This window comes from Pipistrellus kuhlii, unplaced genomic scaffold (assembly GCF_014108245.1).
Source record: "Pipistrellus kuhlii isolate mPipKuh1 unplaced genomic scaffold, mPipKuh1.p scaffold_m20_p_3, whole genome shotgun sequence".
Classification (NCBI taxonomy): domain Eukaryota; kingdom Metazoa; phylum Chordata; class Mammalia; order Chiroptera; family Vespertilionidae; genus Pipistrellus; species Pipistrellus kuhlii.
This window is the reverse complement of record NW_023425529.1, coordinates 177,693,143-177,707,599: the sequence shown is the minus strand read 5'-3', so window position 1 is coordinate 177,707,599 and position 14,457 is coordinate 177,693,143. Positions and strand designations below refer to the sequence as shown.

Below are 14,457 nucleotides of genomic sequence, written 5' to 3'. Positions count from 1 at the left end.
CACCAATAACCACCCTGCACCGCCAGGCTACGTTTACGGAGTGATTGGCTGATTAATCTGTGTAATATTTAAAGGTATATTTACCCAAGTCGTCTTTATCGCAACCTTTATTGCAATATTCTTAATGTTCCCGTTTTACAGATGATGAAATTGAGGCAACAGAGGCTGAGAAACTTGTGGCGCTCACGACAGTAAGTGGTAGAGCCAAGGTTTTCACCTCGTTAGCGTGAATCCAGACGCCACGCCCTTTACCGTCTGGCTTCACGGCCTGCCCAGGCAGTGGGCTGGGTAGAGGGACCTCGGCCCACCTTCCCTCCCTTCCACTCTCTCTAAAAAGCAATGGGGAAAACATCCACAGGTAAAGATTAAAAAACAGAGAGAGAAGACACCAGTTACCAAGATCAAAAATTAGCAATGAGCCCTAGCCAGTTTGGCTCAGTGGATAGAGGGTTGGCCTGCAAGGTCCCAGGTTCGATTCCAGTCAAGGGTACATACTTCAGCTGCAGGCTCCTCCCCGGCCTGGCCCTGGAACAAGAGAGAGAGAGAGAGAGAGAGAGAGAGAGAGAGAGAGAGAGAGAGAGAGAGAGAGAGAGAGAGAGAGAGGTGGGGGCAAAACAGCAAGTTTCCCAGGCGTGGAAGTGCTTGCCTTGTGACATGGCCCGTGTCCACTCAGCACAAGTTTTCAGAAAAGGAAATGTAATAAGCCACATGTCAGGCTGTGTGGGCGGTTCCTTGGCGCGTTCTTTTCCAGAGAGGCAAGCCGCAGCCTGCTGACCATCCGGTGGGAGTGGGTCCCGAGCCAGGAACAGAGGCCCAGTGTCCACGTGTGTGTATGCATGCATTTTCACACAGATGTGTTTATTACACACATGGCTGTTACACACTTGTGCACTGTCTGTGTGTGTGTGTGTGTGTGTGTGTGTGTGTGTTTTCTAAGCTGCTGACTCAGGCAATGCTAGTATTAGGTCTAGTAATAATGTCGTTTTCTAATACTTTTTTAAATCGAATTTATTTAAACAATACAACAAAATTTAATCAACAATATAGTTGCCGTTGTTTTCTACTACTTGTGCCCAACGCTCAGGAGGCATTTTAATCCCTCTGTTGTAAAATTCTTATGATTTTGATGCAAAAAATTCGGTCAGTGCATTTTTGAGGCATTCTTCATTATTAAATTTTTTTCCAAGAAGAAAGTTTTGCAAAGAACAAAACAAATGGTAATCGGAAGGGGCAATATCAGGAGAATATGCAGGTTGAGGGAGAACTTCCCATTCCAACTGGCGCAGTTTTTCAGCAGTGATTCTTGCAGTACGTGGTCGTGCGTTATCGTGGTGAAGAATTACGCCCTTCCGATTAATCAGCGCGGGTTCTTTTTCTCTTAAAGCTTGGGCTAACCTTTCCAATTGGGCACTATACACTGCACTTGTAATGGTTTGGTTAGATGGTAAAAGTTCATAATGAAGAATTCCTTTAAAATTCCACCAAACACACAACATCACTTTTTTCGCATGCAAGTCAGGTTTTGGCGTGGGCTGCGGAGCCTCATTTTTGTCCAACCATTGAGGCCGCCTTTTCAAATCAACATACAGCACCCATTCTTCATCTCCGGTAACAATTTGCTCTAAAAACGGTGAACGGTTTTGACGAGAGAGGAGCGAACTGCAAATTGTGACTCTTTGATTACGGTTGTTGTCGGTCAACTCATGAGGAACCCATTTTCCAAACTTTTGGACTTTGCCAAGTGCACGCAATTGATTGGAAATTGTTTTTTGTGAACAATTTAAAGTTGTTGCAAGCTCTTGTTGGGTAATTAGAGGATTTTGCACCAAAAGAGCTTGAAGAGCTTCTTGATCAAAATTGGACACACGGCCTCGACCACTCTTGTCATCTAACGAAAAATTTCCCTCGCGAAATTTCTCAAACCAACGCTGGCATTTTCTGGCGCTAACTGCATCTTGACCAAGAGCACTACAGATGTTTTTTGCAGCCTCACTTGCTTTTCTTCCTAATTGGAACTCGTAAAGCATGCAGTGCCGAATATGCTCTTCATCCGCCATCTTCTTAGCCCTAGTTTTGCAACAAAAACCAAACCAAACACAAACTTTTTCAAGCAAAACTTGTTAATTGCACTTCACACGTTCTGTAGATACCACGTGTTTGAAGGTTATGTCAATACAAGTCAACGCCAAGCAAGATTTTAAACGAATGTTAAAAAACGACGTTAATTATTACTAGACCCGATAAATGTATGAGAATGTAAGCTTGATGGAACCTTACCATTCTATGTTGTTGTCCAAGTCTTTAAAAGGGAACAAGGTTATACACAAAAGGCCTCCTGGCATTCCTGTATTCAGGTTCCAGCAAGCAGCAGCGTGAACAAAGCTGGTGTTGTTTTAGAGCACATGTGTCAAACACAAGGCCCGCGGGCCAAATCCATCCCGCCAGGCCTTGCAATGTGGCCCGCACCGCGCTGTCATCACTGCACTCCGCTGCGTTTCCATCACAATGACAGTTTATGACTGTTCAGTAAACCATTCGGCCCGCGATTTAGGCTGGATTTTAGATTTTGGCCCCTTCTCTGATTGAGTTCGACACCCCTATTTTAGAGGATAAGCACCATGAGGCCTCGGAACAGAGGGCCCCGTGGGCTGGGAAAGGCAGGGACGAGAACACCACTCACATGAATAACCGTTGCTGCTAGCGTCTCAGTGATCCCGGGCCAGTTCCCGGCAGGCTCAGGAGTTCCTCCTGTCACCACGTGGGTGAGTAACATAGAAGGGGACGGGGGCTGTAAGCCAGGATTAACCAAGCACTTCCGTTTTTTAAAATACGTATTTTATTGATTTTTTTACAGAGAGAAAGGGAGAGGGATAGAGAGTTAGAAGCATCGATGAGAGAGAAACATCGATCAGCTGCCTCCTGCACACCCCCCACTGGAGATATGCCCACAACCAAGGTACATGCTCTTGACCGGAATCGAACCCGGGACCTCTCAGTCTGCAGGCCGACACTCCATCTACTGAGCCAAACCGGTTAGGGCAGGCATTTTCATTTTTTAAGTCCACAATAGAGTCCTCTCCGTGTGGTTCCACCTGCCAGGGTGGCCAGTGAAGGGCGATGGCTATCATCTCGATAGCTCTTTGAAGACCATTCCCAGGGCTGGCTTCTACAATGTGAAAGGGACAGGCCTCACTTCAGCAGAAGCCCTACTGTGTGCCAGGACTGAGCATGAAGCCCTACTATGTGCCAGGCCTTGTCCATGTCAACTCTGACCTCAGAAGACAAGACAGACACCCCCAGGGTTCGAACAGGGACTGTCCCTCCCTGACCCACCCAGCTCCTGTGGAGGAAGGAACGCGATGGGTGCAGGGAATTCCTAAGGACGAGCATCAGGCTCATTTCCTTCCAAGTACATTTCCTATTTCCTCGGTTTCCAGAATAACATTTATGTGTCTTAGTGTTGCCTCTCTGTGTGCGGAATGAGTTGCCCCGTGCTGTAAAACAAATACTGGGCCTGGGCATGAATCTCGGCTCTCTCGCCGGTGGCATATGCCTCTGATGTCAGCCGAAATGAACTTGGTTCAGCAAAAACGGTGTGTAAATATTGGTTCGGGTTTGGCAACAAGAGTGAGCACATCGGTGTTTCTGCCTTATCCCGAGTTTATCCAAACAAACCCACCCGTTCTGTATTTAAAAACCGAAGCACTAAGTGTTCCAGTCTCAAGCGTACCCCCATCTGTCCCTGCGTGGGAGTCATCTGCAGAGCTGTTTGCTGTTACTACCTCTCCACACCCCCTATCCCCCCCCCCCCCCCGCCCCGTGGTGACCTCGCCTGAAAACCTGGCCAGGCTATCTTACTTCTCGTCCACAGTGTCCGTGCTCCTGAAAGCAGAAACGTTGAGACAGGAGCCACTGTGGGGGGAGAAGAGCGGGCTGTGGGCCACGCGGCTGGCCTGTGACATTCCCTCCGGCAGGGTGTTAGGGCCTTGTCTGCGAGCCAATGTCCCGGCTGACTTTTGGCAGGGCCCCGCCAGGTTAGGTGGGAATCCTGGTGTCTTTATTTATTTTATTTTTTAAATATATTTTATTGATTTTTTTACAGAGAGGGAGAGAGGGATAGAGAGCTAGAAACATCGATGAGAGAGAAACATTGATCAGCTGCCTCTTGCACACTCCCCACTGGGGATGTGCCCGCAACCAAGGTACCTGCCCTTGACCGGAATCGAACCTGGGACCCTTCAGTCCGCAGGCTGACGCTCTATCCCCTGAGCCAAACCGGTTTCGGCTGGGTGTCTTTATTTTTAACTTGCCATCATTCCCCTGCCTTGTGGGGAAGAAAAGGTGAGCAGGATCATTTGTTCTTGGGCTGAGCTAAGAGTTTAGCCACCAGATATCCCTCAGGCTCCCTGGTCGTTTGTTTTTTTAAATAGGCAAGAATGCCAACTGTCCCCGAGGCCTGCCGCAACAGCCGGGAAGTTTGGCCTGCTGAGTGTTTGCCACACTGTTCGCCAGAGAAGGTTCCTGTGAGAGATGGGTGGGGCGGTGGAGTCTGGAGCTGGGGTGGAAGGCGTATGGGTTAGCGTTGAGCATAGGTCATAGCCTTTTGGACCAAAAGACCCGACAGCAGGTGCCGGGGAGGGAGGCCCCCAGGGAGGGAGGCCCCCAGGGAGGGAGGCCCCGCAGGGAGGGAGGCCCCCAGGGAGGGAGACACCCCGGGGTGCTGGTTTCGGGGCCTCCCGCTGGTGGTGTGCGCAAACAGGGGGCGCTGGCCGTGCTGCTGGGCTGCCACCAGACCAGGTCTCTGCAGGGCGGGCCGGGAGGGCACGGTTGTTTGCCTTCACAGGGGCAGCAGATCCAGCGGTTCGTCTTCAGGCTGGGCACGAGCTCAGGGGCAGATCAGAGGCAGGTCTGCCCCAGGGCTGTCCGGGAATCTGCTCCCGGATCACCGTCTCAGCGGATTCCTCCCGACCTGTGTGACCTGCCTTGGCAGGCTGCTCCGTCCAGGAGCCTGCTCGCCTTTGCCACCTTTCAAAAGACAAGCACGCCCTCTCCCACACCTTCCACCCTGCTACAGCCCATGATCCCAGTGTGCACCCCACCCTCCAGCTGAGCACAGGGGTCCAGGGAGACTGACTGCCAGGCTCACACACAGGCATGTACGCAGAGAAGGGACAGAAGCTGCTTGGGAATGTTAACAAACTGAGGGAAGCAGCCGGATGGCATGGAAACATGCAATTTAGTTGTAACGGGATTTTCTTTTTTTCTTTCATCAGAAGCAACTGTGGCCAATCTGAGTGTCTGTTACGTTGATTTTTCCTTTTTTAAAAATATATTTTATTGATTTTTTTTTTACAGAGAGGAAGGGAGAGGGATAGAGAGCTATAAACATCGATGAGAGAGAATCATCGATCAGCTGCCTCCTGCACACCCCCTACCGGGAATGTGCCCGCAGCCAAGGTATTAAACATGCCCTTGACCGGAATCGAACCCGGGACCTCTCATTCCGCAGGCTGCCGCTCTATCCACTGAGCCAAACCGGTTCTGGCGCTTTTTCCTTTTTTTAATGCTTATATCAAAACAGCACATTGAAAGGACAGAGGGCACCGTAACCTCGGAAACAGCCTGCAGAGTGCCTGGGCCGCAGGCTGACCCAGCGCTGTAGGTCCTGGGCACGCCTGTCTGTCTGTCTGTCTGTCTGTCAGTCAGGGGCTGCAGCCAGCTCCTCTGCCTGCACTGCTGTGCGTGCTGTATATGCTGGCCCTCATTACCACGATTATCCTTGGATAACACTCATTTTTTTTGTATGTATGAAAATGTACATGCATATACTACAATAGGTAGCCTTTCGCTTTTGTTAACTCCACATTTCATCTGAGACATCCATACGATGTAATCTCACTCACCTGACAGCTGTGTAATATTCCCCTCCACGAACGTATCTCAGATCATTTCCCACCCCCACCCGCCATCAGGGGCAGCGCCGACACCTCAGAGGGCCAGTGCTCCCGGCCAGAGGACACTGAGATAGCTCCAGGTGAGCGTCTGGAAGGGAGGTCGGAATCTCGCCTAAACGAAATTTTGGCAGTGTGGTTTTCTTACGCAGGCTGGGAATCTGCTGGGAATCTCGTGTCATTCCCTTCCTCGCTGCTGGCGCGTGACTCAGAATCCACGACGTGTCCTTCACTGGTGGCCGTTGTGTTGTGGGTGCTGGCGCCAGTCACAGGACCGTTTCCTCCACGGCCCTCTCGCCACGTGCTCTGGGGTGGCCCGTGTCCAACGCTAGGAGGGAAAATAGGTCCCGGCTGGACCTTCGCTACGGTGACATTCCAGGATTTCCATTAATATCAGGGTCTGATCGCTCCATAGAATATTTTCAAACTCAGGCACCGTCCCCCACGGCCAAAGGAAGCAGAAGCCTTCCTGGAAATGGTCGGATAGAACCACGTACGTTTGGGCACGTACCCGGACGTAAGTCTTCTGGAAAACACTTCAGGGAAGGAATCGTCAAACGACCCGCAACACGGTCCCATGTAAAACGCGAGGGCCCCGATCTGGCTTTGACAACACGATTTGTCTTGCAGTGTGCGAGCTGAAATCCCCCTCCATGAGCGACTTTCTGTGGGGCCTGGAGAACTCCGGCTGGCTGAGGCACATCAAGGCCATCATGGACGCGGGCACGTTCATTGCCAAGGTACGTGATGGCGGAGAAAGGAAGCCGAGGGCACCCTCTGGCCTTCGGCCTGGCTGTGCCGCCGGAGCCGGGAGCTGCCGTGCCCCCCTCCCAGCTCGCCGGCTGGAGACGCCGTTTTGCAAGTGAGGTCCGTACTTAGTTAACGGACAGTAGGTCAGCACAGCAGCCAGGTGGTAGAATGTTACAGAATGTTCTCTGCAGGTAGGCCTGGCCCCAGATGGAGGAGAGAATTCTCTGTGCAGGTGGTGCATCCATTTCAGGGACGGAGGCCCTTTATGCGATATATTTATTGGGCAGATGTTTGCTTAGTGTTCTCCACTGCGCATTTCTGGGTGCTGAAGAGGCAATGCGGAATAAGCCGGTCTCCTCACCGAGCCCACATTCTGGGGTGGGAGACCAAAAAGGAGAGTTTCAGGCAGTGCCCAGTGCTGGGACAAAACCTCCCTCTCCCAGGCTGCTTCCTGACAGGATACTCAGCTAAAATCCTGCAGCGTATTTGCGATGGCAAGTAGAAATTCTTTTCGTAGCAAACTTGCTGCTGTCATTTTTACGCTTTCTCTCCCTTCCCCCAACCCTGGACCCATTACTTGGCTCTTATCCTTTTGTCTCTGATTTCATGGTTTTACCGTTTATTATTTTTGTCTTCTTCCTTTTGAAAAAGGCCAAGGCCAATAGGAGACTCCTAACATCAATGAGCAGGGCTATGGTGGAAACCCAGAGCCGAGGGGAGGTGTCAAAGGTGGGCTGGCAGGTGTCTCAGGTGTCTGTACAGCACGCGGCATGGATTGTGCAGTGCACATGCTCAGAGGCGGCCTCATGGTCGCTTCCAGATCTGGTGCCATGGGGAGGGCGGGCGCTGGCTACCAGCATCAATCAGGTGAGGACGTGAACACTAAATGGATAAAGCCGTCGGCTCTTTTGTCCCTTTCTGCAAGTATGAAACTGAACCGCATCCTGATGAGACTTTTCGTGTTTACGGCCATTCTTTTTATTTATTTTTTAAATTTCTTTATTGATTAAGGTATCACATATTTGTCCACATCCCCCCCATTCCCACCCCCCACCCCTCCCCACACATGCCCCTACCCCCCTGTGGTCTTTGACCACTGGTTAGGCTCATATATTATATATGCACACAGGTCCTATGGTTGATCTCTCCCTTTCTCCTACCCTCCCTCTGAGATCAGACAGTCGGATCCATGCCTCCTTATCTCTGGGTCTGTTCTTGTTCATCAGTCTATGGTGTTCACCATTTCCCCGAGCTGAGTGAGCTCATGTGCTACTGGAAACACACTTTTAAGAACCGAAAATGAGACAGACAATGATGGTTATGCGGAGAGGCAATTGAATCAATCTGTTGTGTTCACGGCCATTCCCTGTTTTGCAGGCGGTGGCGGAGGAGGGGGCCAGCGTGCTGGTGCACTGCTCCGACGGCTGGGACCGGACGGCACAGGTGTGCTCCGTGGCCAGCCTGCTGCTGGACCCGCACTACCGGACCCTCAAGGGCTTCATGGTGAGTGCCCCCTCCCCACACAGGGTCCTGACTGTAACTAAGAGCAATGTTTTCTTTTGTTCCTCATCAGCATCATTTTTCTCTTAGATCGGCAAGATGAATTAAAGGGGAAAATGTCCAAGATGTTGGAACAAAAAAAAAAACAATGCTGATAAATGTGAATTTAGGGGCCGATATGAAATATATTTGTTTTTAAAATAGTTTTACACAGCATTTGCTCATAGGAGTTTCAAGTTTGAAGTAGAGTGAATATAACAAAAACTTTTCGAACTTTTAAAAAATTGGAGATAAAACTTTCTATATAGAGCATGCGAGAAAGTCCTTGAGAGGAAAAACTGGGTCCCCCCCCAAACACACACACTTACTGCTATTGTGTAAGTAGTCCTTTACACCTCAGGGCGACAGTGTGAACATCTGTACCGATGTGGCCTCTGCTGAGGCTGAGCACGTCCTCCTAGGTTTTGCACCCGCTGGGTGTCAGAATGTGGCACGTGGCAGAATGTCCGTACAGTTGTCTGGAGTGGAGTCGCTTTGACCACACTGGAACCATTTTCTTAAAATGGCTGCAGAGACTTCGGCGACTGGGAGATGCCTGCCTCCTGCCTCCTGCCCATGGTTTAGTGGGTCCTGCATCCGTGCTGGGCACAGTGGGCCACATGGGGTGTCTTTACAGGAAGATCTTTATCAAGGATATCAGCTGACACTCGGGGACAAGAGGCAGATTTCCTTTCTTGGGCGTTTTCTTTTTCAAAGAGTCTTTCTCCCATCTCAGCCCCTCCCTGCACAGAGGTCAGAGGGCTGGATCCCTCCTTTAGATTTGGGCAGTGGAGGGATCCTGAAACACACACAACCAACCACCAGGGGGCCTCTCCCTCACACCATCCTTATCACCACCAGCCCTTTCTGACTGTCCAGTTAGATAGCTGTCAAGGACAAACTTCAACCACTCCATATTTTTTTTTTTTTTAAGGAAAAACCTCTAGCCAGCTTAGCACATTGGTGATACTGATGGGATTATTCTGTGTCACTTACAATTTTTTAAAAATACCAAGAAAATTTGCAGCTCCTATTACCCCCTCACTCCGAAGCAGGGCTGTAACTCCTCTGTCCCCATCGTTTTAGAATTCTTCTCATCCACAGCAATCTCTGGGTTTTACACTTCTTCCTAAGTGGAGTAAAGCTCACTGAAAAACATTCCAAGTTGTTTCTTGTAAGGAGGTTGCTTTGGGCTGAGCTGGGCATTGGTGTAGAGCACATGTGTCAAACACAAGGCCCGCGGGCCAAATCCATCCCGCCAGGCCTTGCAATGTGGCCCGCACCGCGCTGTCATCACTGCACTCCACTGCGTTTCCATCACAATGACAGTTTATGACTGTTCAGTAAATCATTCGGCCCGCGATTTAGGCTGGATTTTAGATTTTGGCCCCTTCTCTGATTGAGTTCGACACCCCTAGACTGTAGAGCTAGGTTAGGAGGTAGAAGCACCACTTCCTAGCAGTGTGATCTTAGGTGAGGATCTTCCTTCCATTCAGTTCCCCTTCTGCAGAGGCTGATAATACCCACCCTACAATGAATGAAGTCATGTAAGCAGCAGTATGAGCTGGGACTCATAGTGAGCATTCAGTGGGTGGTGGTACTAACATTTTCATATATCCAGTCCCATTTGTTTTCCCTAAGGATGACCTTCAACTTGCCCTTCCGAAATGCACCTCTGAGCTGGTGGATAATGAGAGCTCGTTCATTGGCAGGTTACCCAAGGATAGTGACTTCTACTCCAAGGACCTCTGAGTCCTTGTGATGTCTTATTTTTCCTGGTTTGCTTCCCTCCATATTTATGTTCTTTCTCGTGTAGGTATTAATTGAAAAGGACTGGATCTCCTTTGGCCATAAGTTTAATCACAGGTAAAAATATTTAAAAATTTGTTTTAAATGCTTAGGATTAAAAAACATTTTTCTCAATTAATGTGCGGAAATAGCTTTATATTTTTAAGTGTCTTTGTGTATCTTCATCAAAAAGTTAAAATTTTCATTGTACAATATATACACTGTATCACAGGTACATGAAGTTCTGAGTACTTCTGATGAGAATTTATGCTAAATATCCCATTTCCGAAGTGCAGACATGAATGTTGAGCTGCAAGTTGTGAACGACCTATGGAAGTTATCTCTGACCTTTCACTAAGGGAGGCCATTTGGGTTGTCCCGCGGACTTGTGTCCTGGGTGACGTCTCTGGGGAGGAAATGTGTGACAGTGGCCGAGGCTTTGCAGACAGACAGATGCAGACGGTGGCACATACCAGCTGTGTGGCCTTGGTGTCTGTCCCCTCTGAGCATTGGCATCCCCATCTTGGAAACGGGCTACCCCCCTTTCCCCATTCCACAGGTTCTAGCAAGGGTTTTTAAAAAGTATCCATAACTAGCCCGACTCCTCACCTGGCCCATAAACTAGGCTTTCAGATACACAGAAGCTACTGTTTTTGGAGACCACAGCCGCATTTTGTTAAGTGTGGGTAATCCCAACTTGTGTTCTCTAACCTCCAAAATGTTAAATGGTATAGCTGGTATACTCTAGCCCTTTGGGTTAAAGTTTAAATTTAGGCAGCATGCTAATAATTTAATTAGGTACTTACTTTTCCAGGGAAGCAAAATTATTCCTTTTTACAAACGAATTAAAGACTCCAAACAACTAAGTATCCTTAAGATCATTGTTACCATCAGTTTTGGGGTTCTGACTGTATGTGCTAAGCAGTTAAAATCTCTGATAGAGGACATATGGACAGAAAGGATTGGGAAATGCTGAAGACTAGGTGGATTTATGAGAAAAGAGTCTATTAGGCAAACCTTTTTAAAGCTATTTTTTTTTAGGTGAGCAGAACTGAAACTCTTGAGAAGTTTCCTGACAATTTCTAACGTAGCCATTCTCGAAAAACACTAAATCAATCCTTACTCATTTCTATTCCTCAAGTTGATCAAGTTGAGATGAGGTTCTAAATTACTTTATATCTGATTGCAAATTACCCCTTTTGTATTCTTTCCGAAATTCATACAACAGTGTAAAATACTACTCTTGATTTAGATTCTCATCTCTTGATTCAAGATTCTCTGACATACTCTTGAAAAACAAAGATGTGAGAGATATAAAGGTATATTAGAATCTGTGGTCACATGGAAATAATTATATGCTGTTTTAGTACTGTTCTAGAAACAGAAATATCCGCTAGAAATTTGGGAAACTACCATTTTTTAAAGAAGTTGTCTTTACTTATTCCTTCCCTCCAAAACAATGCACAAGTGAAAAACTCTAAAGTTGTTTAGATAATTCACTAATTGAAACAAAGTGAAGGTATATTCAAAAGTTCTAATATGTACCCTTCCCCTCCCCCAATATATTTTTATTGATTTCAAAGAGGAAAGGAAAGATAGAAACATCAATGATAAGAGAGAATCACTGATCAGCTGCCTCCTGAATGACCTTTACTGGGGATCGAGTTCACAGCCTGGGATCTAACTGGTTCATAAGTTGAGGCTCAACCATTGAGCCACGCCACCCAGGCTTTAGTGTACTTTTAAATTTAATGTATTTTTTAAAATATATTTTATTGATTTTTTACAGAGAGGAAGGGAGAGAGATAGGGAGCTAGAAATGTCGATGAGAGAGAAACATCGACCAGCTGCCTCCTGCTCATCCCCTACCGGGGATGTGCCCACAACCAATGTACATGTCCTTGATCGGAATTGAACCTGGGACCTTTCAATCCGCAGACTGACGCTCTACCACTGAGCCAAACCGGCTTAGGCAATTTAATCTATTTTTAAACCTTCTTTACAAGGGTTGCTTTTATGGTTTTGTATTTATATTATAGCTTCTAATTAAAAAAGCAAACAAAATAATTGGCTATAAAAATGTTCTAATACTTTGTTATAGATATGGCAATCTAGACGGTGATCCAAAAGAAATCTCTCCAGTTATTGACCAGTTCATTGAGTGTGTGTGGCAGTTAATGGAACAATTTCCCTGTGCATTTGAGTTCAATGAGCGGTTTCTGATTCACATTCAGCATCACATATATTCCTGCCAGTTTGGAAACTTCCTATGTAACAGTCAAAAGGAGAGACGAGAACTCAAGTAAGTGTTTTGGTATTTAATTTTGTGACTGAGAATTGCAGATGCCCTTTCATAATGTGGAAGACTGTTTTAGCCACACACCTAAACTGACAGATTCAAGCTCTTTCCTTATTCCTGACATAAGGACGCTTCATAGATGAATCATCCGACACAGGTAGGTACAAGTTCATTTCCCCCCGCTTCTTCCTGATACCCACACAGGCTGGCAGACCTGGCATACAACACTGAAAGGAAGCTTCCTAGAGTCAAAGAACTTGATTTTTGCATTGTTTCCTTTTAAAACAGACCTCCTTGGTAGATATAATCACATAAGGATTGTAAATATAACTGGGAAAGCAAACTTGAAACTCTAGGCTAAAACTGTATTGTCCTATCCAAAGGGGGAAAAATAGATGAAATGTAAACTTTTTAAAAACAGCAAAGTGATTTATGAACTACAAGTGAGAGAAAATGTTTGAAATTCTCATAAAGTTAAAATGATTTTAACTGTGGTCTATATAATATCAGATTTAATTTTGAAAATGGTCTGTTCACATGAAATGGGCTGAACAGAAAGAAAATGACGTTTTCTCGTGGATGCCAGTTAGCTTCTGCAGGGAATTTCAAGTGTGCTTACTGGTCGATGGTAACGATTTGGAAACAGCAGACTGCGCCCTTCAAGCTTGCTGTGTTCCTGGACAGTTCTGTGCTTTGCTGTGACAGACTAGCCACTTTAGTGGTGTTTGGGTTTGAATCCCGGCTGTTCCACTCACTAGCTGTGTGACTTTGGGAAACTAATCTCTTTCAGCCCCCGCTTTCTTATCTGTAGAACAGACACGTCTCACAGGAATTCAGTGAGGATTAAATGAGAGAAACATAGAAGCATTTAAGTAATATCTGGCAAAGAATAAAAGTCTGACTAGGGTAAAAAAAACAGACCTAGCAGTTTTATTTTAACTCGGTACAGAGAGCAGAGGAGCTGAGATTGGTGCTCCGCTATGCCATGAAAACGAAGTGTAAATTTCCCTGTACAGTACTGTGTAAAAATCCGTGCACTCGGGGGTAGGGATTCCTCAGCCCGGATTGTGAGAGGGCACAAGCCAGGCCAAGGGACCCCACAATCTGGGGCCAGGGAGGGATGAGGGACGGGCATGTCCGGCCCATCTCGCTCAGTCCCGATTGGCCAGACCCCAGCAGCAAGCTAATCTACCTGTCGGAGTACCTGCCCCCCTGTAGTCAGTGAATGTCAGAGTGAGCGGTTGAGTGGCCTTAGCCTATCATTAGTGTATTGCACTTTGACTGGTTGAATGGCCAACCAGACACTTAGTATATTAGGCTTTTTTTATTACACTACAGGCCCGATGCATGGAATTCATGCAAGAGTAGGCCTTCCTTCCCCAGGCTGCCAGCACTGGCTTCCCTTACAGCATGGGCTCCACCTGGAAGGACATCCAGTCTAATAAGCATACTATGCTTTTATTATTATGGCATAGTCTACTATTTATAAGCATCAAGATAGCCCTGGCCAGGTAGCTCAGTTGGTGGAGCATCGTCTCGATATGCCAAACTTGTGAGTTTGACACCCAGTCAGGGCACCTACAAGCACCGGATGCATGAAGTAGTGGAACTGATGTTTCTCTCAAATAAAAGAACCACCAAAATAGGCCATTTTCAAGCTTATTTTCTTTACAACAGAATCCAGGAAAGAACATACTCATTATGGGCCCACCTGTGGAAGAATCGGGCTGACTACATGAATCCTCTCTTCAGAGCTGATCACAGTCAGACCCAGGGGATCCTTCGTCTCCCCACCGCGCCATGCAACTTCATGTACAAGTAGGTGAACCCCTGGGACCCGACTAGGAAGGGTTATGGCTCAGAGCTGCTGTCACTGTTAATACTGCAGGCCAAAGGGTATGAAATACTGAGCTTTAAGGCTTTTCTGGACACAAAATACAACAGAGGAGGATGTTTTCATATCAGACCTGGTTTTTTGCCAGTGTCTCCTCTCCCTCGACTTACCCCTAAATAGGAAATTATCTTAGAAGTTCATGTTCTGAAATAATGATATCTTAAAAATGTAAGTTCTAATTTAAAGTGAAAGGTGGGATTGGGGAGAAAGGAAAGATGGATGGAATAAGCCAAGTG

General features: G+C 47.2%; 1 protein-coding gene across 1 annotated transcript in view; it reads left to right on the top strand.

Annotated features, from left to right (window-relative positions):
* MTMR7 (myotubularin related protein 7) overlaps window positions 1-14,457 on the top strand; it is a 90,867-nt gene that overhangs the window by 72,184 nt on the left and 4,226 nt on the right. Inside the window, exons 8-12 of the mRNA XM_036454676.2 lie at window positions 6,582-6,691; window positions 8,079-8,204; window positions 10,057-10,106; window positions 12,130-12,330; window positions 14,005-14,145. Of these exons, the coding sequence (XP_036310569.1) occupies window positions 6,582-6,691; window positions 8,079-8,204; window positions 10,057-10,106; window positions 12,130-12,330; window positions 14,005-14,145 (628 nt within the window). The remainder of the gene's footprint in view (window positions 1-6,581; window positions 6,692-8,078; window positions 8,205-10,056; window positions 10,107-12,129; window positions 12,331-14,004; window positions 14,146-14,457) is intronic.